General features: G+C 49.0%; 1 protein-coding gene across 1 annotated transcript; it reads right to left on the minus strand.

Annotated features, from left to right (window-relative positions):
• Nucleotides 1–269: 269 nt before the first annotated feature.
• Nucleotides 270–27,168, minus strand: LOC118936667 (serine/arginine repetitive matrix protein 2-like). The gene is made up of 14 exons (XM_036981650.1): nucleotides 26,867–27,168; nucleotides 23,198–23,293; nucleotides 22,848–22,978; nucleotides 19,413–19,499; nucleotides 18,170–18,310; nucleotides 15,179–15,312; nucleotides 10,087–10,287; nucleotides 8,041–8,239; nucleotides 7,333–7,469; nucleotides 6,715–7,095; nucleotides 4,890–4,972; nucleotides 4,781–4,813; nucleotides 2,565–4,324; nucleotides 270–757 (listed from the first exon to the last, which is right to left on the minus strand). The coding sequence occupies exons 1-14, from the start codon at nucleotides 27,006–27,008 to the stop codon at nucleotides 599–601; spliced, it is 3,684 nt and encodes a 1,227-aa protein (XP_036837545.1). The 5' UTR covers nucleotides 27,009–27,168; the 3' UTR covers nucleotides 270–598.
• Nucleotides 27,169–27,395: the final 227 nt, after the last annotated feature.

A 27,395-nucleotide genomic window follows, 5' to 3' on the forward strand; every position in this document is an offset into this window, starting at 1 on the left:
AGTCCTGTGGTAACCGTTAGGCCAGTCAGTAGAAACCAGTCCTGTGGTAACCGTTAGGCCAGTCCTGTGGTAACCGTTAGGCCAGTCAGTAGAAGCCAGTCCTGTGGTAACCGTTAGACCAGTCAGTAGAAACCAGTCCTGTGGTAACCGTTAGGCCAGTCAGTAGAAACCAGTCCTGTGGTAACCGTTAGCCAGTCAGTAGAAGCCAGTCCTGTGGTAACCGTTAGGCTAGTCAGTAGAAGCCAGTCCTGTGGTAACCGTTAGACCAGTCAGTAGAAGAGAAGTCTTTATTTTACCAAGAAAGACAAGTGATAAAATAAAATACCTCTATAAACATGTCTAAAACAAAATGGCAGAATCAACATTTATCTTAGTCCAAAGGCCCTCTGCCCATCTTCAGCTTCCTGTTGACAGATGTGCGATGGGCAAACATGTATCCTTTGTGGAAAGGAAACATCCATTCTCACAACTGGATAACGTCATCATTGTCTTGCGTAGCTCCGAGGCCCTCCAGCGTTCGAATTCGTTACTGCACCCCGTAGCAAATGTAAACGAAAAATCTAATTTCTTATTGGACAAGTTAGACGCTTTGGTCCCCTCAGACCAACTGGAGTTTCTTCATGGTTCTCCACCGATCCTTGATGTTCACGGCGGTTCGGCCCAGGAAGGGGAAAGAGGACTTTACTCTGGACCAGTTCCCCTCTCCGTAGCGCCTCACTCCCTCCTTCACCCACTCCGTCTCCTCTGCTGTCCACATCTACAGGAGGGACACAACAGAACACTCAAGGTATAGTAAACACACTGTAGGGGACAACACTTAGGGTTACCACACTTAGGGTAAACATAGTAAACACACTGCAGGGGACAACACTTAGGGTTAACATACTGTCTCCTCCAGTAGTTCTGTTGTATCCAGAACCTAAACTCACCCTCTTCCTGCCTCCTCCGGTAGTTCTGTCTCCAGAACCTAAACTCACCCTCTTCCTGCCTCCTCCGGTAGTTCTGTTGTATCCAGAACCTAAACTCACCCTCTTCCTGCCTCCTCCAGTAGTTCGGTCTCCAGAACCTAAACTCACCCTCTTCCTGCCTCCTCCGGTAATTCTGTTGTATCCAGAACCTAAACTCACCCTCTTCCTGCATCCTCCGGTAGTTCTGTTGTATCCAGAACCTAAACTCACCCTCTTCCTGCCTCCTCCGGTAATTCTGTTGTATCCAGAACCTAAACTCACCCTCTTCCTGCATCCTCCGGTAGTTCTGTTGTATCCAGAACCTAAACTCACCCTCTTCCTGCATCCTCCGGTAGTTCTGTTGTATCCAGAACCTAAACTCACCCTCTTCCTGCCTCCTCCAGTAGTTCGGTCTCCAGAACCTAAACTCACCCTCTTCCTGCCTCCTCTGGTAGTTCTGTTGTATCCAGAACCTAAACTCACCCTCTTCCTGCCTCCTCTGGTAGTTCTGTTGTATCCAGAACCTAAACTCACCCTCTTCCTGCCTCCTCTGGTAGTTCTGTCTCCAGAACCTAAACTCACCCTCTTCCTGCCTCCTCCGGTAGTTCTGTCTCCAGAACCTAAACTCACCCTCTTCCTGCCTCCTCCGGTAGTTCTGTCTCCAGAACCTAAACTCACCCTCTTCCTGCCTCCTCCGGTAGTTCTGTCTCCAGAACCTAAACTCACCCTCTTCCTGCCTCCTCCGGTAGTTCTGTCTCCAGAACCTAAACTCACCCTCTTCCTGCCTCCTCCGGTAGTTCTGTTGTATCCAGAACCTAAACTCACCCTCTTCCTGCCTTTTCCGGTAGTTCTGTCTCCAGAACCTAAACTCACCCTCTTCCTGCCTCCTCCGGTAGTTCTGTTGTATCCAGAACCTAAACTCACCCTCTTCCTGCCTCCTCCGGTAATTCTGTTGTATCCAGAACCTAAACTCACCCTCTTCCTGCATCCTCCGGTAGTTCTGTCTCCAGAACCTAAACTCACCCTCTTCCTGCCTCCTCCGGTAGTTCTGTTGTATCCAGAACCTAAACTCACCCTCTTCCTGCCTTTTCCGGTAGTTCTGTCTCCAGAACCTAAACTCACCCTCTTCCTGCCTCCTCCGGTAGTTCTGTCTCCAGAACCTAAACTCACCCTCTTCCTGCCTCCTCCGGTAGTTCTGTCTCCAGAACCTAAACTCACCCTCTTCCTGCCTCCTCCGGTAGTTCTGTCTCCAGAACCTAAACTCACCCTCTTCCTGCCTCCTCCGGTAGTTCTGTCTCCAGAACCTAAACTCACCCTCTTCCTGCCTCCTCCGGTAGTTCTGTTGTATCCAGAACCTAAACTCACCCTCTTCCTGCCTTTTCCGGTAGTTCTGTCTCCAGAACCTAAACTCACCCTCTTCCTGCCTCCTCCGGTAGTTCTGTTGTATCCAGAACCTAAACTCACCCTCTTCCTGCCTCCTCCGGTAATTCTGTTGTATCCAGAACCTAAACTCACCCTCTTCCTGCCTCCTCCGGTAATTCTGTTGTATCCAGAACCTAAACTCACCCTCTTCCTGCCTCCTCTGGTAGTTCTGTTGTATCCAGAACCTAAACTCACCCTCCTCCTGCCTCCTCCGGTAGTTCTGTTGTATCCAGAACCTAAACTCACCCTCTTCCTGCCTCCTCCGGTAGTTCTGTTGTATCCAGAACCTAAACTCACCCTCTTCCTGCCTCCTCCAGTAGTTCGGTCTCCAGAACCTAAACTCACCCTCTTCCTGCCTCCTCTGGTAGTTCTGTTGTATCCAGAACCTAAACTCACCCTCTTCCTGCCTCCTCCAGTAGTTCTGTTGTATCCAGAACCTAAACTCACCCTCTTCCTGCCTCCTCCGGTAGTTCTGTCTCCAGAACCTAAACTCACCCTCTTCCTGCCTCCTCCGGTAGTTCTGTTGTATCCAGAACCTAAACTCACCCTCTTCCTGCCTCCTCCGGTAATTCTGTTGTATCCAGAACCTAAACTCACCCTCTTCCTGCATCCTCCGGTAGTTCTGTTGTATCCAGAACCTAAACTCACCCTCTTCCTGCCTCCTCCAGTAGTTCTGTCTCCAGAACCTAAACTCACCCTCTTCCTGCCTCCTCCGGTAGTTCTGTTGTATCCAGAACCTAAACTCACCCTCTTCCTGCCTTTTCCGGTAGTTCTGTCTCCAGAACCTAAACTCACCCTCTTCCTGCCCCCTCCGGTAGTTCTGTTGTATCCAGAACCTAAACTCACCCTCTTCCTGCCTCCTCCGGTAGTTCTGTCTCCAGAACCTAAACTCACCCTCTTCCTGCCTCCTCCGGTAGTTCTGTCTCCAGAACCTAAACTCACCCTCTTCCTGCCTCCTCCGGTAGTTCTGTTGTATCCAGAACCTAAACTCACCCTCTTCCTGCCTCCTCCAGTAGTTCTGTTGTATCCAGAACCTAAACTCACCCTCTTCCTGCCTCCTCCGGTAGTTCTGTTGTATCCAGAACCTAAACTCACCCTCTTCCTGCCTCCTCCGGTAGTTCTGTTGTATCCAGAACCTAAACTCACCCTCTTCCTGCCTCCTCCGGTAGTTCTGTTGTATCCAGAACCTAAACTCACCCTCTTCCTGCCTCCTCCGGTAGTTCTGTTGTATCCAGAACCTAAACTCACCCTCTTCCTGCCTCCTCCGGTAGTTCTGTTGTATCCAGAACCTAAACTCACCCTCTTCCTGCCTCCTCCAGTAGTTCGGTCTCCAGAACCTAAACTCACCCTCTTCCTGCCTCCTCTGGTAGTTCTGTTGTATCCAGAACCTAAACTCACCCTCTTCCTGCCTCCTCCAGTAGTTCTGTTGTATCCAGAACCTAAACTCACCCTCTTCCTGCCTCCTCCGGTAGTTCTGTCTCCAGAACCTAAACTCACCCTCTTCCTGCCTCCTCCGGTAGTTCTGTTGTATCCAGAACCTAAACTCACCCTCTTCCTGCCTCCTCCGGTAATTCTGTTGTATCCAGAACCTAAACTCACCCTCTTCCTGCATCCTCCGGTAGTTCTGTTGTATCCAGAACCTAAACTCACCCTCTTCCTGCCTCCTCCAGTAGTTCTGTCTCCAGAACCTAAACTCACCCTCTTCCTGCCTCCTCCGGTAGTTCTGTTGTATCCAGAACCTAAACTCACCCTCTTCCTGCCTTTTCCGGTAGTTCTGTCTCCAGAACCTAAACTCACCCTCTTCCTGCCCCCTCCGGTAGTTCTGTTGTATCCAGAACCTAAACTCACCCTCTTCCTGCCTCCTCCGGTAGTTCTGTCTCCAGAACCTAAACTCACCCTCTTCCTGCCTCCTCCGGTAGTTCTGTCTCCAGAACCTAAACTCACCCTCTTCCTGCCTCCTCCGGTAGTTCTGTTGTATCCAGAACCTAAACTCACCCTCTTCCTGCCTCCTCCAGTAGTTCTGTTGTATCCAGAACCTAAACTCACCCTCTTCCTGCCTCCTCCGGTAGTTCTGTTGTATCCAGAACCTAAACTCACCCTCTTCCTGCCTCCTCCGGTAGTTCTGTTGTATCCAGAACCTAAACTCACCCTCTTCCTGCCTCCTCCGGTAGTTCTGTTGTATCCAGAACCTAAACTCACCCTCTTCCTGCCTCCTCCGGTAGTTCTGTTGTATCCAGAACCTAAACTCACCCTCTTCCTGCATCCTCCGCTAGTTCTGTTGTATCCAGAACCTAAACTCACCCTCTTCCTGCCTCCTCCAGTAGTTCGGTCTCCAGAACCTAAACTCACCCTCTTCCTGCCTCCTCTGGTAGTTCTGTTGTATCCAGAACCTAAACTCACCCTCCTCCTGCCTCCTCCAGTAGTACTGGCGTTGTCCTCAGAACCTAAACAAAGACAGATGTCAGAACTCCATAGTAAATCACTAGTAATAAACATTATATAGTTTTGAATCATAATTACTGTCTTTGTGAGGGGAGTCAAATAAATCCTCTTCATCGCTCCACCTATCCTTGGATTCCTTAGCAACGCTGAAGAGCTGCTTCCTGCAGATGACATCACCATTATAAAAGAGAGAAAGTCGATCAGCTGTGATCTTCAACATCATCCTCTATGGCTGAAATACATAACCATTCAGTCGGAAGTTACCATACACCCAGGTTGGAGTCATTAAAACTTGTTTTTCAACCACTCCACAAACTATAGTTTTGGCAAGTCGGTTAGGACATCTACTTTATGTGACAAGTCATTTTTCCAACGATTGTTTACAGATTATTTCACTGTATCACAAATCCAGTGGGTCAGGAGTTTACATACACTGAGTTGACGGGGCCTTTTAAACAGCTTGGAAAATTCCAGAAAATGATGTCATGGCTTTAGAAGCTTCTGATAGGCTAATTGACATCATTTGAGTCAAATGGAGGTGTACCTATGGATGTATTTCAAGGCCTAGCTTCAAACTCAGTGCCTCTTTTGCTTGACATCATGGGAAAATCAAAAGAAATCAGCCAAGACTTTAGAAAATCAATTGTAGATCTCTGGTTCATCCTTGGGAGCAATTTCCAAATGCCTGAAGTTACCACGTTCATCTGTACAAACAATAGTACGCGAGTATAAACACCACGGGACCACGCAGCCGTCATACCGCTCAGGAAGGAGATGCGTTCTGTCTCCCAGAAATGAACGTACTTTGGTGTGAAAAGTGCAAATCAATCCCAGAACAGCAGCAAAGGACCTTGTGAAGATGCTGGAGGAAACTGGTACAAAAGTATCTATATCCACAGTAAAACGAGTCCTATATCGACATAACCTGAAAGGCCGCTCAGCAAGGAAGAAGTCACCGCTCCAAAACCGCCATAAAAAAAGCCAGACTACGGTTTGTAACTGCACATGGGGACAAAGATCGTACTTTATGGAGAAATGTCCTCTGGTCTGATGAAACAAAAATAGAACTGTTTGGCCATAATGACCATCGTTGTGTTTGGAGGAAAAGGGGGAGGCTTGCAAGCCGAATAACACTATCCCAACCGTGAAGCATGGGGGTGGCAGCATCATGTTGTGGGGGTGCTTTGCTGCAGGAGGGACTGGTGCACTTCACAAAATATGGCATCATGAGGAGAGAAAATGATGTGGATATATTGAAGCAACATCTCAGGACATCAGTCAGGAAGTTAAAGCTTGGTCGCAAATGGGTCTTCCAAATGGACAATGACCCCAAGCATACTTCCAAAGTTGTGGCAAAATGGCTTAAGGACAACAAAGTCAAGGTATTGGAGTGGCCATCACAAAGCCCTGACCTCAATCCTATAGAACATTTGTGGGCAGAACTGAAAAAGCGTGTGCGATCAAGGAGGCCTACAAACCTGACTCAGTTACACCAGCTCTGTCAGGAGGAATGGGCCAAAATTCACCCAACTTATTGTGGGAAGCTTGTGGAAGGCTACCCGAAACGTTTGACCCAAGTTAAACAATTTAAAGGCAAAGCTACCAAATACTAATTGAGTGTATCTAAACATCTGACCCACTGGGAATGTGATGAAAGAAATAAAAGCTGAAATCATTCTCTCTACTATTATTCTGACATTTCACATTCTTAAATTAAAGTGGTGATCCTAACTGACCTAAGACAGGGAATTTTACTAGGATTAAATGTCAGGAATTGTAAAAAACTGAGTTTAAATGTATTAGACTAAGGTGTATGTAAACTTCTGACTTCAACTGTATGTCTCCTACAATCACATCAGAAGGGAGAAGACAGAATGATACTCTACTATATAGTTCTACATACCACTTCAGATCAGGTCCCTTTTTACTGGTGGAGGCCTTCTGAGGGGTGGGGCTTCTCTGGTGGATGTGGCTTGTCTGAGGGGTGGGGCTTCTCTGGTGGGTGGGGCCTCTCTGGGGGGTGGGGATTCTCTTATGTGAAGAGCCTCTCTGGGGGGTGGGGCTTCTCTGGGGGGTGTGGCTTCTCTGGGGGGTGGGGGTGGAGCTTCTCTGGGGGGTGGGGGCGGAGCTTCTCTGGGGGGTGGGGGCGGAGCTTCTCTGGGGGGTGGGGGCAGAGCCTCTCTGGGGGGTGGGGGCAGAGCCTCTCTGGGGGGTGGGGGCAGAGCCTCGCTGCTCAGGGGTGTCATCTAGAATACACACATCCTCCTCAGGGTCAGACGAGGTCCTGGAGTCAGACAGAGGTTGTATTCATTAGGGCACACCATAGCAAAACGATTTGCAAGCGTCTCTTATTGGACAAGGTCAGGAAGTCCCCTCCTCTCCCTTTCAGTCAACTTCCACTTCCCTTCGTCAAACTCGTCAACTCGTGTCCCTCGTTAGAAATGTGTTAAAGAGACAGTTAAAAGGTGCTTCCATTAACACAGTACTACATGCAGGGACGTCCTTCTTGTTCCTGACTTACTCTTCGGTTATCTTGCCGGCTCCTCGTTTTCGATACTTCCGTGTCGGTGGGCTGTAGGTGGAGGCGGGGCTTAGTGGGTCCGCCCGGCTGACTGACTCCTCCCCGTTGGATACTGATTCTCGAGAGGCCGTAGAATCCTACACACCAGGGTTAAAATACGAGGTAATGAGTCCTACACACCAGGGTTATAATATGAGGTAATGAGCCCTACACACCAGAGTTATAATATGAGGTAATGAGTCCTACACACCAGAGTTAAAATACGAGGTAATGAGTCCTGCACAGAGTTAAAATATGAGGTAATGAATCCTACACACCAGGGTTAAAATATGAGGTAATGAATCCTACACACCAGAGTTAAAATATGAGGTAATGAATCCTACACACCAGGGTTAAAATATGAGGTAATGAATCCTACACACCAGGGTTAAAATATGAGGTAATGAATCCTACACACCAGGGTTAAAATATGAGGTAATGAATCCTACACACCAGAGTTAAAATATGAGGTAATGAGTCCTACACACCAGTTAAAATACGAGTCAATTCAAGAAGTTTGTTCAAATTCAATCCATGAACATAATGACTCCATTAAACCCCTATTCCTCCTGCTCTCTTCTCTCACCATCATCAATCCACCAAGTGATTCATTAACAACTCACAGGAAAACAGACATTAAACCCTATTCCTCCTGCTCTCTTCCCTCACCTGGCTGTCTGGCTCCATAACCAGCCTGGCTATGGTATGAGGCCAGCCTCGGCTCTTCCACTGGGGGCCTGGTGCCAGGCCAGCAGGGGGAACCAGGTCAGCAGGGGGAACCAGGTCAGCAGGGGAAGCCTCCATTGGACTGTCGGACTCTCTCTGGGACCTGGGGACGTCCTGCTCCAACACAGCATCTGAGCCCTGCCTGGGGTAATTTCAGATTCAGGTTTACCAGGGGTCACTCCCAATACACTTTAACAATGAAAAGAGACAGACAAACAGACTGGTACCCAGGCTCCCATAGGACAGGAAGCAGTAGGGTAGTGATATGACTGGTTCCCAGGCTCCCATAGGACAGGAAGCAGTAGGGTAGTGATATGACTGGTTCCCAGGCTACCATAGGGGGGTGATATGACTGGTTCCCAGGCTCCCATAGGACAGGAAGCAGTAGGGTAGTGATATGACTGGTTCCCAGGCTCCCATAGGACAGGAAGCAGTAGGGTAGTGATATGACTGGTTCCCAGGCTCCCATAGGACAGGAAGCAGTAGGGTAGTGATATGACTGGTTCCCAGGCTACCATAGGGGGGTGATATGACTGGTTCCCAGGCTCCCATAGGACAGGAAGCAGTAGGGTAGTGATATGACTGGTTCCCAGGCTCCCATAGGACAGGAAGCAGTAGGGTAGTGATATGACTGGTTCCCAGGCTCCCATAGGACAGGAAGCAGCAGGGTAGTGATATGACTGGTTCCCAGGCTACCATAGGGGGGTGATATGACTGGTTCCCAGGCTCCCATAGGACAGGAAGCAGTAGGGTAGTGATATGACTGGTTCCCAGGCTCCCATAGGACAGGAAGCAGTAGGGTAGTGATATGACTGGTTCCCAGGCTACCATAGGGGGGTGATATGACTGGTTCCCAGGCTCCCATAGGACAGGAAGCAGTAGGGTAGTGATATGACTGGTTCCCAGGCTCCCATAGGACAGGAAGCAGTAGGGTAGTGATATGACTGGTTCCCAGGCTCCCATAGGACAGGAAGCAGCAGGGTAGTGATATGACTGGTTCCCAGGCTACCATAGGGGGGTGATATGACTGGTTCCCAGGCTCCCATAGGACAGGAAGCAGTAGGGTAGTGATATGACTGGTTCCCAGGCTCCCATAGGACAGGAAGCAGTAGGGTAGTGATATGACTGGTTCCCAGGCTCCCATAGGACAGGAAGCAGTAGGGTAGTGATATGACTGGTTCCCAGGCTACCATAGGGGGGTGATATGACTGGTTCCCAGGCTCCCATAGGACAGGAAGCAGTAGGGTAGTGATATGACTGGTTCCCAGGCTCCCATAGGACAGGAAGCAGTAGGGTAGTGATATGACTGGTTCCCAGGCTCCCATAGGACAGGAAGCAGCAGGGTAGTGATATGACTGGTTCCCAGGCTACCATAGGGGGGTGATATGACTGGTTCCCAGGCTCCCATAGGACAGGAAGCAGTAGGGTAGTGATATGACTGGTTCCCAGGCTCCCATAGGACAGGAAGCAGTAGGGTAGTGATATGACTGGTTCCCAGGCTCCCATAGAACAGGAAGCAGCAGGGTAGTTATATGACTGGTTCCCAGGCTCCCATAGGACAGGAAGCAGCAGGGTAGTGATATGACTGGTTCCCAGGCTACCATAGGACAGGAAGCAGTAGGGTAGTGATATGACTGGTTCCCAGGCTACCATAGGACAGGAAGCAGTAGGGTAGTGATATGACTGGTTCCCAGGCTACCATAGGGGGGTGATATGACTGGTTCCCAGGCTCCCATAGAACAGGAAGCAGTAGGGTAGTGATATGACTGGTTCCCAGGCTACCATAGGGGGGTGATATGACTGGTTCCCAGGCTCCCATAGGACAGGAAGCAGCAGGGTAGTGATATGACTGGTTCCCAGGCTCCCATAGGACAGGAAGCAGTAGGGTAGTGATATGACTGGTTCCCAGGCTACCATAGGGGGGTGATATGACTGGTTCCCAGGCTCCCATAGGACAGGATGCAGAAGGGTAGTGATTTGATTGACAACCTGGGGCTTTCAGAGAGGTGCAGGAGAGGTTCCTCTTGGTCCACAGCAGCACCTCCTTTTCCTGCGTTCTCCTCCATCACCTCCCTTTCCACCTCCTCCTCCAGCTCGGCAAAGGTCATGGGCTCCCTCAGCTCCTCGGCCAGGGCTGTATAAACGGCCATCAGCTGGCTGCGGGTCAGCAGGACGCCACCGGGGGGAGGACTGGGGAGAGAGAGAGGGGGAGGTAGTTTAGACTGGGAGGACTGGAGGGAGAGAGAGATAGAGGTAGTTTAGACTGGAGGGAGAGAGAGAGGGAGGCAGTTTAGACTGGGAGGACTTGAGGGAGAGAGAGAGGGAGGCAGTTTAGACTGGGAGGACTTGAGGGAGAGAGAGGGAGGCAGTTTAGACTGGGAGGACTGGAGGGAGAGAGAGGGAGGCAGTTTAGACTGGGAGGACTTGAGGGAGAGAGAGAGGGAGGCAGTTTAGACTGGGAGGACTTGAGGGAGAGAGAGAGGGAGGCAGTTTAGACTGGGAGGACTGGAGGGAGAGAGAGAGGGAGGCAGTTTAGACTGGGAGGACTGGAGGGAGAGAGAGAGGGAGGCAGTTTAGACTGGGAGGACTGGAGGGAGAGAGAGAGGTAGAGGTAGTTTAGACTGGGAGGACTGGAGGGAGAGAGAGAGGCAGTTTAGACTGGGAGGACTGGAGGGAGAGAGAGAGGCAGTTTAGACTGGGAGGACTGGAGGGAGAGAGAGGGAGAGGCAGTTTAGACTGGGAGGACTGGAAGGAGAGAGAGGGAGAGGCAGTTTAGACTGGGAGGACTGGAAGGAGAGAGAGGGAGAGGCAGTTTAGACTGGGAGGACTGGAGGGAGAGGAGAGGGAGAGGCAGTTTAGACTGGGAGGACTGGAGGGAGAGAGAGGGAGGCAGTTTAGACTGGGAGGACTGGAGGGAGAGAGAGGGAGGCAGTTTAGACTGGGAGGACTGGAGGGAGAGAGAGGGAGGCAGTTTAGACTGGGAGGACTTGAGGGAGAGAGAGAGGGAGGCAGTTTAGACTGGGAGGACTTGAGGGAGAGAGAGAGGGAGGCAGTTTAGACTGGGAGGACTTGAGGGAGAGAGAGAGGGAGGCAGTTTAGACTGGGAGGACTGGAGGGAGAGAGAGAGGGAGGCAGTTTAGACTGGGAGGACTGGAGGGAGAGAGAGAGGGAGGCAGTTTAGACTGGGAGGACTGGAGGGAGAGAGAGAGGTAGAGGTAGTTTAGACTGGGAGGACTGGAGGGAGAGAGAGAGGCAGTTTAGACTGGGAGGACTGGAGGGAGAGAGAGAGGCAGTTTAGACTGGGAGGACTGGAGGGAGAGAGAGGGAGAGGCAGTTTAGACTGGGAGGACTGGAAGGAGAGAGAGGGAGAGGCAGTTTAGACTGGGAGGACTGGAAGGAGAGAGAGGGAGAGGCAGTTTAGACTGGGAGGACTGGAGGGAGAGGAGAGGGAGAGGCAGTTTAGACTGGGAGGACTGGAGGGAGAGAGAGGGAGGCAGTTTAGACTGGGAGGACTGGAGGGAGAGAGAGGGAGGCAGTTTAGACTGGGAGGACTGGAGGGAGAGAGAGGGAGGCAGTTTAGACTGGGAGGACTTGAGGGAGAGAGAGAGGGAGGCAGTTTAGACTGGGAGGACTTGAGGGAGAGAGAGAGGGAGGCAGTTTAGACTGGGAGGACTTGAGGGAGAGAGAGAGGGAGGCAGTTTAGACTGGGAGGACTGGAGGGAGAGAGAGAGGGAGGCAGTTTAGACTGGGAGGACTGGAGGGAGAGAGAGAGGGAGGCAGTTTAGACTGGGAGGACTGGAGGGAGAGAGAGAGGTAGAGGTAGTTTAGACTGGGAGGACTGGAGGGAGAGAGAGAGGTAGAGGTAGTTTAGACTGGGAGGACTGGAGGGAGAGAGAGAGGCAGTTTAGACTGGGAGGACTGGAGGGAGAGAGAGAGGCAGTTTAGACTGGGAGGACTGGAGGGAGAGAGAGGGAGAGGCAGTTTAGACTGGGAGGACTGGAAGGAGAGAGAGGGAGAGGCAGTTTAGACTGGGAGGACTGGAAGGAGAGAGAGGGAGAGGCAGTTTAGACTGGGAGGACTGGAGGGAGAAGAGAGGGAGAGGCAGTTTAGACTGGGAGGACTGGAGGGAGAGAGAGGGAGGCAGTTTAGACTGGGAGGACTGGAGGGAGAGAGAGGGAGGCAGTTTAGACTGGGAGGACTGGAGGGAGAGAGAGAGGGAGGCAGTTTAGACTGGGAAGACGGGAGGGAGAGAGGGAGTCAGTTTAGACTGGAGGGAGAGATCAAGGTAGGTTGTATTCATTAGGTCACACCAGAGCAAAATGTAATGCAACAGAAAACAAAAACAAGCGTTTGTTATTGAACAAGTCCAGACAGTCCCTCCCTGTTTCAGTCAGTTTTCTTCCGTTTGGTGCCTCATGAACATGACCCAGGTGTTCCCATGCTAATGAACGGCATCTTTACTTAAAGAAACCACTCATCTTCCAGTTTGGTGACTACTTGAAGAGAGGAATAAAGGTTGTACTTCAATGTTAAAGTTCTCTAATCAAGTTGTCGACCTCAGCGAGCTCAAAGTATTGAGAGTTTTGGCAAATTCACCCGACAAGAACAGAGACAAAACAAACAATATGTCACTGTCCCAATACTGGTGGAGCCCCCTGTATATCCACACACTGTGGAGCCCCCTGTATATCCACACACTGTGGAGCCCCCTGTATATCTACACACTGTGGAGCCCCCTGTATATCCACACACTGTGGAGCCCCCTGTATATCCACACACTGTGGAGCCCCCTGTATATCTACACACTGTGGGGCCCCCTGTATATCTACACACTGTGGGGCCCCCTGTATATCTACACACTGTGGGGCCCCCTGTATATCTACACACTGTGGAGCCCCCTGTATATCTACACACTGTGGAGCCCCCTGTATATCTACACACTGTGGAGCCCCCTGTATATCTACACACTGTGGGGCCCCCTGTATATCTACACACTGTGGGGCCCCCTGTATATCTACACACTGTGGGGCCCCCTGTATATCTACACACTGTGGAGCCCCCTGTATATCTACACATTGTGGAGCCCCCTGTATATCTACACACTGTGGAGCCCCCTGTATATCTACACACTGTGGAGCCCCCTGTATATCTACACACTGTGGAGCCCCCTGTATATCTACACACTGTGGGGGCCCCTGTATATCTACACACTGTGGGGGCCCCTGTATATCTACACACTGTGGGGCCCCCTGTATATCTACACACTGTGGAGCCCCCTGTATATCCACACACTGTGGAGCCCCCTGTATATCCACACACTGTGGAGCCCCCTGTATATCCACACACTGTGGAGCCCCCTGTATATCCACACACTGTGGAGCCCCCTGTATATCCACACACTGTGGAGCCCCCTGTATATCCACACACTGTGGGGCCCCCTGTATATCTACACACCCTGTATATCTACACACTGTGGGGCCCCCTGTATATCTACACACTGTGGAGCCCCCTGTATATCTACACACTGTGGGGCCCCCTGTATATCTACACACTGTGGAGCCCCCTGTATATCTACACACTGTGGAGCCCCCTGTATATCTACACACTGTGGGGCCCCCTGTATATCTACACACTGTGGAGCCCCCTGTATATCTACACACTGTGGAGCCCCCTGTATATCTACACACTGTGGAGCCCCCTGTATATCTACACACTGTGGAGCCCACTGTATATCTACACACTGTGGGGGCCCCTGTATATCCACACACTGTGGGGCCCCCTGTATATCCACACACTGTGGGGCCCCCTGTATATCCACACACTGTGGGGCCCCCTGTATATCCACACACTGTGGGGCCCCCTGTATATCTACACACTGTGATGCCCCCTGTATATCCACACACTGTGATGCCCCCTGTATAGCTACATACTGTGGAGCCCCCTGTATATCTACATACTGTGGGGCCCCCTGTATATCTACACACTGTGGGGCCCCCTGTATATCCACACACTGTGGGGCCCCCTGTATATCCACACACTGTGGGGCCCCCTGTATATCTACACACTGTGGGGCCCCCTGTATATCCACACACTGTGGAGCCCCCTGTATATCCACACACTGTGGAGCCCCCTGTATATCCACACACTGTGGAGCCCCCTGTATATCCACACACTGTGGAGCCCCTGTATATCCACACACTGTGGAGCCCCCTGTATATCCACACACTGTGGAGCCCCCTGTATATCCACACACTGTGGGGCCCCCTGTATATCTACACACTGTGGGGCCCCCTGTATATCTACACACTGTGGGGCCCCCTGTATATCTACACACTGTGGGGCCCCCTGTATATCTACACACTGTGGAGCCCCCTGTATATCTACACACTGTGGGGCCCCCTGTATATCTACACACTGTGGAGCCCCCTGTATATCTACACACTGTGGAGCCCCCTGTATATCTACACACTGTGGGGCCCCCTGTATATCTACACACTGTGGAGCCCCCTGTATATCTACACACTGTGGAGCCCCCTGTATATCTACACACTGTGGAGCCCCCTGTATATCTACACACTGTGGAGCCCCCTGTATATCTACACACTGTGGGGGCCCCTGTATATCCACACACTGTGGGGCCCCCTGTATATCCACACACTGTGGGGCCCCCTGTATATCCACACACTGTGGGGCCCCCTGTATATCCACACACTGTGATGCCCCCTGTATATCTACATACTGTGGAGCCCCCTGTATATCTACATGCTGTGGGGCCCCCTGTATATCTACACACTGTGGGGCCCCCTGTATATCCACACACTGTGGGGCCCCCTGTATATCCACACACTGTGGAGCCCCCTGTATATCCACACACTGTGAAGCCCCCTGTATATCCACACACTGTGGGGCCCCCTGTCTATCCACACACTGTGGGGCCCCCTGTCTATCCACACACTGTGGGGCCCAATAACCTTTAGGGTCTAGGCTCGGTAACTGGAAATCATGTTGTCACAATAACTGAACTAAAAGTGCTTTCTAAAGTCCATGTATATGATTGATTGACATCGGATCAATAAGCTACCTGGGTTTGTGTCTGGATGTCTTCTCCTCTGTTGCTGGTAGAAGGTGGTCCTCTGGCTGAGGGTCTGAGGGACAGTCTCCTTCCTCTGCATCCTGTCCTGCATCCCGTCTCTTCACCACCAGCTGTCTGGCAGCCTGATATTCACACAGACAGATCTCAGTTCAGTTAGGAACAGTGGGTTAGGGAGACAGATCTCAGTTCAGTTAGGAACAGTGGGTTAGGGAGGCAGATCTCAGTTCAGTTAGGAACAGTGGGTTATAGGGAGGCAGATCTCAGACCAGGTTAGGAACAGTGGGTTAGGGAGACAGATCTCAGTTCAGTTAGGAACAGTGGGTTAGGGAGGCAGATCTCAGTTCAGTTAGGAACAGTGGGTTAGGGAGACAGATCTCAGTTCAGTTAGGAACAGTGGGTTATAGGGAGGCAGATCTCAGTTCAGGTTAGGAACAGTGGGTTAGGGAGACAGATCTCAGTTCAGTTAGGAACAGTGGGTTAGGGAGGCAGATCTCAGTTCAGTTAGGAACAGTGGGTTAGGGAGACAGATCTCAGTTCAGTTAGGAACAGTGGGTTAGGGAGGCAGATCTCAGTTCAGGTTAGGAACAGTGGGATAGGGAGGCAGATCTCAGTTCAGTTAGGAACAGTGGGTTATGGAGACAGATCTCAGACGAGGTTAGGAACAGTGGGTTAGGGAGACAGATCTCAGTTCAGGTCAGGAACAGTGGGTTAGGGAGACAGATCTCAGTTCAGGTCAGGAACAGTGGGTTATGGAGACAGATCTCAGACGAGGTTAGGAACAGTGGGTTAGGGAGACAGAGAGCTCCTAGTATTTAGTTAGCTACTAGTTAGTTACAGTACAACTGTATAGGTACTAACACATCAGCCCAAACAGTTAAAACAGAATCTACAGTGCCTTGCGAAAGTATTCGTCCCGCTTGAACTTTGCGACCTTTTGCCACATTTCAGGCTTCAAACATAAAGATATAAAACTGTATTTTTTTGTGAAGAATCAACAACAAGTGGGACACAATCATGAAGTGGAACGACATTTATTGGATATTTCAAACTTTTTTAACAAATCAAAAACTGAAAAATTGGGCGTGCAAAATTATTCAGCCCCCTTAAGTTAATACTTTGTAGCGCCACCTTTTGCTGCGATTACAGCTGTAAGTCGCTTGGGGTATGTCTCTATCAGTTTTGCACATCGAGAGACTGACATTTTTTCCCATTCCTCCTTGCAAAACAGATCGAGCTCAGTGAGGTTGGATGGAGAGCATTTGTGAACAGCAGTTTTCAGTTCTTTCCACAGATTCTCGATTGGATTCAGGTCTGGACTTTGACTTGGCCATTCTAACACCTGGATATGTTTATTTTTGAACCATTCCATTGTAGATTTTGCTTTATGTTTTGGATCATTGTCTTGTTGGAAGACAAATCTCCATCCCAGTCTCAGGTCTTTTGCAGACTCCATCAGGTTTTCTTCCAGAATGGTCCTGTATTTGGCTCCATCCATCTTCCCATCAATTTTAACCATCTTCCCTGTCCCTGCTGAAGAAAAGCAGGCCCAAACCATGATGCTGCCACCACCATGTTTGACAGTGGGGATGGTGTGTTCAGCTGTGTTGCTTTTACGCCAAACATAATGTTTTGCATTGTTGCCAAAAAATTCAATTTTGGTTTCATCTGAGCAGAGCACCTTCTTCCACATGTTTGGTGTGTCTCCCAGGTGGCTTGTGGCAAACTTTAAACGACACTTTTTATGGATATCTTTAAGAAATGGCTTTCTTCTTGCCACTCTTTCATAAAGGCCAGATTTGTGCAATATAAGACTGATTGTTGTCCTATGGACAGAGTCTCCCACCTCAGCTGTAGATCTCTGCAGTTCATCCAGAGTGATCATGGGCCTCTTGGCTGCATCTCTGATTAGTCTTCTCCTTGTATGAGCTGAAAGTTTAGAGGGACGGCCAGGTCTTGGTAGATTTGCAGTGGTCTGATACTCCTTCCATTTCAATATTATCGCTTGCACAGTGCTCCTTGGGATGTTTAAAGCTTGGGAAATATTTTTGTATCCAAATCCGGCTTTAAACTTCTTCACAACAGTATCTCGGACCTGCCTGGTGTGTTCCTTGTTCTTCATGATGCTCTCTGCGCTTTTAACGGACCTCTGAGACTATCACAGTGCAGGTGCATTTATACGGAGACTTGATTACACACAGGTGGATTGTATTTATCATCATTAGTCATTTAGGTCAACATTGGATCATTCAGAGATCCTCACTGAACTTCGGGAGAGAGTTTGCTGCACTGAAAGTAAAGGGGCTGAATCATTTTGCACACCCAATTTTTCAGTTTTTGATTTGTTAAAAAAGTTTGAAATATCCAATAAATGTTGTTCCACTTCATGATTGTGTCCCACTTGTTGTTGATTCTTCACAAAAAAATACAGTTTTATATCTTTATGTTTGAAGCCTGAAATGTGGCAAAAGGTCGCAAAGTTCAAGGGGCCGAATACTTTCACAAGGCACTGTACTTAGAGGTTGTGTCCCTAATGTCCCCTGATCACTACACTATATATGGAGAGGGGTGATACTTGGGACACAGCCAGACTGCTGCTGAGGTAATACACTTCACTATATATGGAGAGGGGACACAGCCAGACTGCTGCTGAGGTAATACACTTCACTATATATGGAGAGGGGACACAGCCAGACTGCTGCTGAGGTAATACACTACACTATATATGGAGAGGGGACACAGCCAGACTGATGCTGAGGTAATACACTACACTATATATGGAGAGGGGACACAGCCAGACTGCTGCTGAGGTAATACACTACACTATATATGGAGAGGGGACACAGCCAGACTGATGCTGAGGTAATACACTACACTATATATGGAGAGGGGACACAGCCAGACTGATGCTGAGGTAATACACTACACTATATATGGAGAGGGGACACAACCAGACTGATGCTGAGGTAATACCACACGTACCCTGGACAGGAAAGGATGAGAGAAGGGAAACAGGCTCTGACAGAACTGCAGCATCTCCTGTTTAAACTGCTGGTAGGTGACCTGCTGCAGGACTGAATGATCACTGCTCCTCTTGTTGACCAGCCCCAGGAAGATCGCTTTCTGGAAGACACATAACCCCGCCACATCAGCCTCTGGAGACATTACCCCCACCCCACATCAGCCTCTGGAGACATTACCCCTCCCCCCCCCACATCAGCCTCTGGAGACATTACCCCCCCACATCAGCCTCTGGAGACATTACCCCCCCCCATCAGCCTCTGGAGACATTACCCCCCCCCATCAGCCTCTGGAGACATTACCCCCCCATCAGCCTCTGGAGACATTACCCCCCCCATCAGCCTCTGGAGACATTACCCCCCCATCAGCCTCTGGAGACATTACCCCCCCCCATCAGCCTCTGGAGACATTACCCCCCCCATCAGCCTCTGGAGACATTACCCCCCCACATCAGCCTCTGGAGACATTACCCCCCCCATCAGCCTCTGGAGACATTACCCCTCCCCCATCAGCCTCTGGAGACATTACCCCCCCCATCAGCCTCTGGAGACATTACCCCTCCCCCATCAGCCCCTGGAGACATTACCCCCCCCCATCAGCCCCTGGGGACATTATCCCAGATCTCAGGTTAACAGACAGACAGGTCTAAATGTCTCTGTCCCGTTCCTCAGGTTAACAGACAGACAGGTCTCTCTGTCCTGTTCCTCAGGTTGACAGACAGACAGGTCTCTCTGTCCCGTTCCTCAGGGTTAACAGACAGACAGGTCTAAATGTCTCTGTCCCTCAGGTTAACAGACAGACAGGTCTAAATGTCTCTGTCCCGTTCCTCAGGTTAACAGACAGACAGGTCTCTCTGTCCTGTTCCTCAGGTTGACAGACAGACAGGTCTCTCTGTCCCGTTCCTCAGGGTTAACAGACAGACAGGTCTAAATGTCTCTGTCCCTCAGGTTAACAGACAGACAGGTCTAAATGTCTCTGTCCCGTTCCTCAGGTTAACAGACAGACAGGTCTAAATGTCTCTGTCCCGTTCCTCAGGTTAACAGACAGACAGGTCTAAATGTCTGTCCCGTTCCTCAGGTTAACAGACAGACAGGTCTAAATGTCTGTCCCGTCCCTCAGGTTAACAGACAGCTGGGTTTAAATGTCTCTCTGTACTGTTCGTATTGTTGCCATCGTCTCTCTAGGAGTTTAGGAGTTAGCTCACCTTTCCAACCTTGCTTTTGGGGAAGTATTTCATCAAAACCTCCTTGGCTTTGTCAAAGGCCTGGTTCTTAATGCACACAACCACCAACTACAGAGAAAAACACAACAGGGTTCACCGTTATAATGATGGCAGAACAACATGGCAGAATACAACTACACCAGAACCAGAAGACATGAACGGACAAATACACCAGAATGAGAAGACATGAACGGACAAATACACCAGAACGAGAAGGGGAAGACATGACTGGACAACTACACCAGAACGAGAAGACGTGAATGGACAACTACACCAGAATGAGAAAACATGAACGGACAACTACACCAGAATGAGAAGGGGAAGACGTGAACGGACAATTACACCAGAATGAGAAGACATGAACGGACAACTACACAAGAATGAGAAGACATGAACGGACAACTACACCAGAATGAGAAGACATGAACGGACAATTACACCAGAATGAGAAGACATGAACGGACAACTACACCAGAATGAGAAGACAAAGACGTGAACGGACAAATACACCAGAATGAGAAGACAAAGACGTGAACGGACAAATACACCAGAACGAGAAGACATGAACGGACAACTACACCAGAATGAGAAGACATGAACGGACAATTACACCAGAATGAGAAGGGGAAGACATGAACGGACAACTACACCAGAATGAGAAGACATGAACGGACAACTACACCAGAATGAGAAGGGGAAGACATGACTGGACAATTACACCAGAACGAGAAGACATGAAGGGACAACTACACCAGAATGAGAAGGGGTGGACATGACTGGACAATTACACCAGAACGAGAAGACATGAACGGACAACTACACCAGAATGAGAAGGGGAAGACATGAACGGACAACTACACCAGAATGAGAAGACATGAACGGGCAATTACACCAGAATGAGAAGACATGAACGGGCAATTACACCAGAATGAGAAGACATGAACGGACAATTACACCAGAATGAGAAGACATGAACGGACAACTACACCAGAACGAGAAGACATGAACGGGCAACTACACCAGAATGAGAAGACATGAATGGGCAACTACACCAGAATGAGAAGACATGAACGGACAACTACACCAGAACGAGAAGACATGAACGGACAACTACACCAGAATGAGAAGACATGAACGGGCAACTACACCAGAATGAGAAGACATGAACGGACAACTACACTAGAATGAGAAGGGGAAGACGTGAACGGACAATTACACCAGAACGAGAAGACGTGAACGGACAATTACACCAGAATGAGAAGGGGAGGACATGACTGGACAATTACACCAGAACGAGAAGACATGAACGGACAATTACACCAGAATGAGAAGGGGAAGACATGAACGGACAACTACACCAGAATGAGAAGGCATGAACGGACAACTACACCAGAATGAGAAGGCATGAACGGGCAATTACACCAGAATGAGAAGACATGAACGGGCAATTACACCAGAATGAGAAGACATGAACGGACAATTACACCAGAATGAGAAGACATGAACGGACAACTACACCAGAACGAGAAGACATGAACGGACAACTACACCAGAACGAGAAGACATGAACGGACAACTACACCAGAATGAGAAGAAATGAACGGGCAACTACACCAGAATGAGAAGACATGAACGGACAACTGCACTAGAATGAGAAGGGGAAGACATGAACGGACAATTACACCAGAATGAGAAGACATGAACGGACAACTACACTAGAATGAGAAGGGGAAGACGTGAACGGACAATTACACCAGAACGAGAAGACGTGAACGGACAATTACACCAGAATGAGAAGACGTGAACGGACAATTACACCAGAATGAGAAGACATGAACGGACAATTACACCAGAATGAGAAGACGTGAACGGACAATTACACCAGAATGAGAAGACATGAACGGACAATTACACCAGAACGAGAAGACATGAATGGACAATTACATCAGAACGAGAAGACATGAACGGACAACTACACCAGAATGAGAAGACATGAACGGACAACTACACCAGAATGAGAAGGGGAAGACATGAACGGGCAATTACACCAGAACGAGAAGGGGAAGACATGAACAGACAAATACACCAGAACGAAAAGACGTGAACAGACAAATACACCAGAATGAGAAGACATGAACGGACAACTACACCAGAATGAGAAGACATGAACGGACAACTACACCAGAACGAGAAGGGGAAGACATGAGCGGACAACGACACCAGAATGAGAAGACATGAACGGACAATTACACCAGAATGAGAAGACATGAACGGACAACTACACCAGAATGAGAAGACATGAACGGACAATTACACCAGAATGAGAAGACATGAACGGACAACTACACCAGAATGAGAAGACATGAACGGACAACTACACCAGAATGAGAAGACATGAACGGACAACTACACCAGAATGAGAAGGGGAAGACATGAACGGGCAATTACACCAGAACGAGAAGACGTGAACGGACAAATACACCAGAATGAGAAGACGTGAACGGACAACTACACCAGAATGAGAAGGGGAAGACATGAACGGACAACTTCACCAGAATGAGAAGGGGAAGACATGAACGGACAACTACACCAGAATGAGAAGGGGAAGACATGAACGGACAACTACAGCAGAATGAGAAGACATGAACGGACAACTACACCAGAAGGGGAAGACATGAACGGACAACTACACCAGAACAAGAAGACATGAACGGACACCTACACCAGAACGAGAAGACATGAATGGACAACTACACCAGAATGAGAAGACATGAACGGACAACTACACCAGAATGAGAAGACATGAACGGACAACTACACCAGAATGAGAAGACATGAACTGACAAATAGTTGTGCAATTCACCACAGTGCACAATAGTGTTGACCACAGTACACGGTGTCATCTTATAATGTTGGACAGGGCTGACACGAAAATCTGAACAGTGTATCGGGTTTCAACGGGGGACCAATCAATGACTACACACAGTGTATCGGGTTTCAACGGGGGACCAATCAATGACTACACACAGTGTATCGGGTTTCAACGGGGGACCATTCAATGACTACACACAGTGTATCGGGTTTCAACGGGGGACCAATCAATGACTACACACAGTGTATCGGGTTTCAACGGGGGACCAATCAATGACTACACACAGTGTATCGGGTTTCAACGGGGGACCAATCAATGACTACACACAGTGTATCGGGTTTCAACGGGGGACCAATCAATGACTACACACAGTGTATCGGGTTTCAACAGGGGACCAATCAATGACTACACACAGTGTATCGGGTTTCAACAGGGGACCAATCAATGACTACACACAGTGTATCAGGTTTCAACGGGGGACCAATCAATGACTACACAGTGTATCGGGTTTCAACAGGGGACCAATCAGTGTGGCCAGATCTCACCATCTCTCTGACAGACTTCTGTACTCTCTCCAAGTCTTTCTGGGGAACCGGCAACTCGTCGCGGATGCTGTCCAATACGCTCAGAGCCGACTCCAGTGGCGTGAGGTCCTCCTGAGGATCAAACGAGAAGTCTGTGGACGGCAAGAGAACAACTGTGTCAGTGATCTCAGACTTGATTTCCAAAAGACACGGCTAGCTAGCTATAAGGGACAGCAGATTCTGGGACTTGGGGTTATTTCAGATGTCTCTGATTTTCAACAGGGAATGAATATTAGTTTGTACTGTTACATAGATAGTGTTGTTATGTAGCTAGCTAGGAAGTTACTTCATGTTTAACTCTAAACTCTCACCGAGTTTGTCACCGTCATTTATCCTGGTGAGGAACTGTATTGCTCGAATCTTCTTGGGTGTGGCGTCGTTGGCTTCCAACGGCCGAACCAGATGACCTGAAATAGGATGTTGTTGGATAAATGTGTTAGCTAGCGTCTATTAAATGGGGCTAACTGCTTTAGCGCCTGTTGACGATAGGCTCCTCTGACCGGGGGCGTTTTGTTCGGAGGCCGAGCCCCCTGACACTCTAAACAGTAACATCATCGCTCGCCGCCAGTTCTGGAAACATACGGAACGGTACTTTCACATCAGTGAGAAATCATTTTCAAAAAACAAAAGGTTCAATTACTACACACCTTTATAGGGTTAGTGTTCCCACACGGTCATACCTCCATGTTCCAGCTTCTACCCCCAAAGCCATCAGACTGCTGAACAGCTTCTACCCCAAAGCCATCAGACTGCTGAACAGCTTCTACCCCCAAGCCATCAGACTGCTGAACAGCTTCTATCCCCAAGCCATCAGACTGCTGAACAGCTTCTATCCCCAAGCCATCAGACTGAACAGCTTCTACCTCCAAGCCATCAGACTGCTGAACAGCTTCTACCCCCAAGCCATCAGACTGCTGAACAGCTTCTATCCCCAAGCCATCAGACTGCTGAACAGCTTCTATCCCCAAGCCATCAGACTGCTGAACAGCTTCTATCCCCAAGCCATCAGACTGAACAGCTTCTACCTCCAAGCCATCAGACTGCTGAACAGCTTCTACCTCCAAGCCATCAGACTCCTGAACAGCTTCTACCCCCAAGCCATCAGACTGCTGAACAGCTTCTACCCCCAAACCATCAGACTGCTGAACAGCTTCTACCCCCAAGCCATCAGACTGCTGAACAGCTTCTACCCCCAAGCCATCAGACTGCTGAACAGCTTCTACCCCCAAGCCATCAGACTGCTGAACAAGCTTCTACCCCCAAGCCATCAGACTGCTGAACAGCTTCTACCCCCAAGCCATCAGACTGCTGAACAGCTTCTCCCCCCCAAGCCATCAGACTGCTGAACAGCTTCTCCCCCCAAGCCATCAGACTGCTGAACAGCTTCTCCCCCCAAGCCATCAGACTGCTGAACAGCTTCTACCCCCCAAGCCATCAGACTGCTGAACAGCTTCTACCCCCAAGCCATCAGACTGCTGAACAGCTTCTACCCCCAAGCCATCAGACTGCTGAACAGCTTCTCCCCCCAAGCCATCAGACTGCTGAACAGCTTCTACCCCCAAGCCATCAGACTGCTGAACAGCTTCTACTCCCAAGCCATCAGACTGCTGAACAGCTTCTACCCCCAAGCCATCAGACTGCTGAACAGCTTCTACCCCCAAGCCATCAGACTGCTGAACAGCTTCTACCCCCAAGCCATCAGACTGCTGAACAGCTTCTACCCCCAAGTCATCAGACTGCTGAACAGCTTCTATCCCCAAGCCATCAGACTGCTGAACAAGCTTCTACCCCCAAGCCATCAGACTGCTGAACAGCTTCTACCCCCAAGCCATCAGACTGCTGAACAAGCTTCTACCCCCAAGCCATCAGACTGCTGAACAGCTTCTACCCCCCAAGCCATCAGACTGCTGAACAGCTTCTACCCCCAAGCCATCAGACTGCTGAACAGCTTCTATCCCCAAGCCATCAGACTGCTGAACAGCTTCTACCCCCAAGCCATCAGACTGCTGAACAGCTTCTACCCCCAAGCCATCAGACTCCTGAACAGCTTCTATCCCCAAGCCATCAGACTGCTGAACAAGCTTCTACCCCCAAGTCATCAGACTGCTGAACAGCTTCTATCCCCAAGCCATCAGACTGCTGAACAAGCTTCTACCCCCAAGCCATCAGACTGCTGACCAGCTTCTACCCCCTTCTACCCCCACACACACACACTTTAACACTGTTAATTATCTATCCTGATTGCCTGGTCACTTTTATCCCAACCTACCTACACATTATTTTCTTGTGTTAGTATTTCCTTGTTTTTTTCTCAACATATTTTTCTTACTTTTTTAACTCTGCATTGTTGGGAACGGGCTCCTAAGTAAGAATATCACATTAAAGTCTACACCAGTTGTTGGGAACGGGCTCCTAAGTAAGAATATCACATTAAAGTCTACACCAGTTGTTGGGAACGGGCTCCTAAGTAAGAATATCACATTAAAGTCTACACCAGTTGTTGGGAACGGGCTCCTAAGTAAGAATTTCACATTAAAGTCTACACCAGTTGTTGGGAACGGGCTCCTAAGTAAAAATATCACATTAAAGTCTACACCAGTTGTATTCTGTATGTTTATTTAACCTTTATTTAACTGGGCAAGTCAGTTAAGAACAAATTCTTATTTACAATGACGGCCTACCCCGGGCCAAACCCAGACGACGCTGGGCCAATTGTTCGCCACCCTATGGCACTCCCATTCACGGCCAGTTGTCATACAGGCTGTGACCAATACAATTGGATTTGATGAGCCATCTAGTGTGTTCCGAACACCTGTGTGTAAGCCTAAAAGCCCATTTAAATGTGGTCGTATGGAGGGTGTGACGCAATAGCGGTACCTCTGGGGCACGCAGAGGCCAAATCAAGCCCCGTACCGCGTCGCCGTGAGCCTCTCAAATGTTGTAACAATGCGGAGGGCTCTGTATAGTTCTGCATGTTCGGAACACTGATGGCTGATGGCTCATCAGCGTGTATTGGTCACAACCTGTATGACGGTAGGTGGGGGCGGTACAGTCCTGTGTAAACACAAACTAACTTCCTTCACAATATCTCTGCACCGCTAAGTGCAGCGCAGCCTAGTGGTTAGAGCGTTGAACTTGTAACCAAAAGGCTGTAAGATCAAATCCCTGAGCTGACAAGGTAAAAATCTGTCCTTCTGCCCCTGAACAAGGCAGTTAACCCACTGTTCCCCGGTAGGCAGTAATTGTAAATAAGAATTTGTTCTTAACTGACCTGCCTGGTAAAATAAATATAAAATAAATGAGTGTAGTTAACTCAGCATTATCCCAAACTCGGTCCTGGAAAGCCTTTAGTACATAAACGCAACAGAACGTTAAATGAACTAAAACTGTGCTGTACTGAACGACCAAATGAAAAACGGTGAGGGGTTGTAGCTTCAAAAACGCACCGCTTGTCTTTAACAAAGACAAGTCACTGCTTCAAATCAAACTGACACACCGAACGGTCCAAACTAGTCTGTTCAAGGCACGTTTTGGGGAAAACGTCTCGTTCAGTACAAAACGCTCAGCACCGTAGCAAACGTTGAAACGAAATGAACGCACCCCCGCAGGTTTAGTTTACGTCCTTGCGCTACACAGCTGATTCAGATAATAAATCATGAGTTGATTTAAGGTTATTTAAATCAGCTGTGTGGTGCTAAAGTTAGGACCAAAAACTAACCTGTTCACCGGGGGATCTACTGGTCCAGCTCACAGTCAACGTTACCACACAGTTAGCTAACATATCTAACTAGCTGGGTATCACGTTGTATAAAACTAAAAGTTTATAAGCATATCTAGCTAAACAAACTGTTAACACGGGAGTTAATTATTCATTAACTATTTTAGGCAGAGACGGTATTAGAAACCTGTATTGGGTTCGCGTAGATGCTAACGTTAGTTAGCTAGTTAGCTAACTGCATCTGTGAGAAAACGTTACTAACATTGAAGGATGTCTCTGATCTCACAGAAATCACTGTCCTGTTCATTCCTGAACGCCTCAAACGCCACAGATATATAATAATCCACTATCCACCGATTAACAACACACTCCACATCTAGTCCGCGGTCCGCACTCGACTCCATGTTGCCGCCACATCAACGACGTAAACAAACCGATGTATATTTCATCTGCCGCGCTGGTTAGTGTTCAGTCAAACTTCCGTCTGTCCGCATTTCGCTCACCTTACGCCCACCTACGCTCACATTACGCACCACCCTCAATGACGTCATCACGGCAAACCGAGTACCATTCATTTAGAATAGTGTTGTTTTCTTATCATGGTCCTTAATTTATAAACACAATTTTTCTCCACACAGATATTATATATGGACTAATCGGGATATATTGTATAAAAATACTTCTTTGTTTTTAGAATATTGGTTCCGAAATAATTTCCTATTGGTGAGCCAACTGGTAAATGCAGAGGGTCATTTACTCAGTTATAAGGAATTCTGATCACTTTACAAGGT

Source organism: Oncorhynchus mykiss, chromosome 6 (assembly GCF_013265735.2).
Source record: "Oncorhynchus mykiss isolate Arlee chromosome 6, USDA_OmykA_1.1, whole genome shotgun sequence".
Classification (NCBI taxonomy): Eukaryota; Metazoa; Chordata; class Actinopteri; order Salmoniformes; family Salmonidae; genus Oncorhynchus; species Oncorhynchus mykiss.

Excerpts from the sequence above, each read along its gene's own strand:
- LOC118936667 (XM_036981650.1), bottom strand. The coding sequence starts at position 27,008 with ATGGAGTCGAGTGCGGACCGCGGACTAGATGTGGAGTGTGTTGTTAAT. Across the intron at positions 18,311-19,412 it reads CCAAAAGCAAGGTTGGAAAG|AAAGCGATCTTCCTGGGGCT; the intron begins GTGAGCTAACTC and ends TGTGTCTTCCAG. Across the intron at positions 758-2,564 it reads CCGGAGGAGGCAGGAGGAGG|ATGTGGACAGCAGAGGAGAC; the intron begins GTGAGTTTAGGT and ends TCCCTCCTGTAG.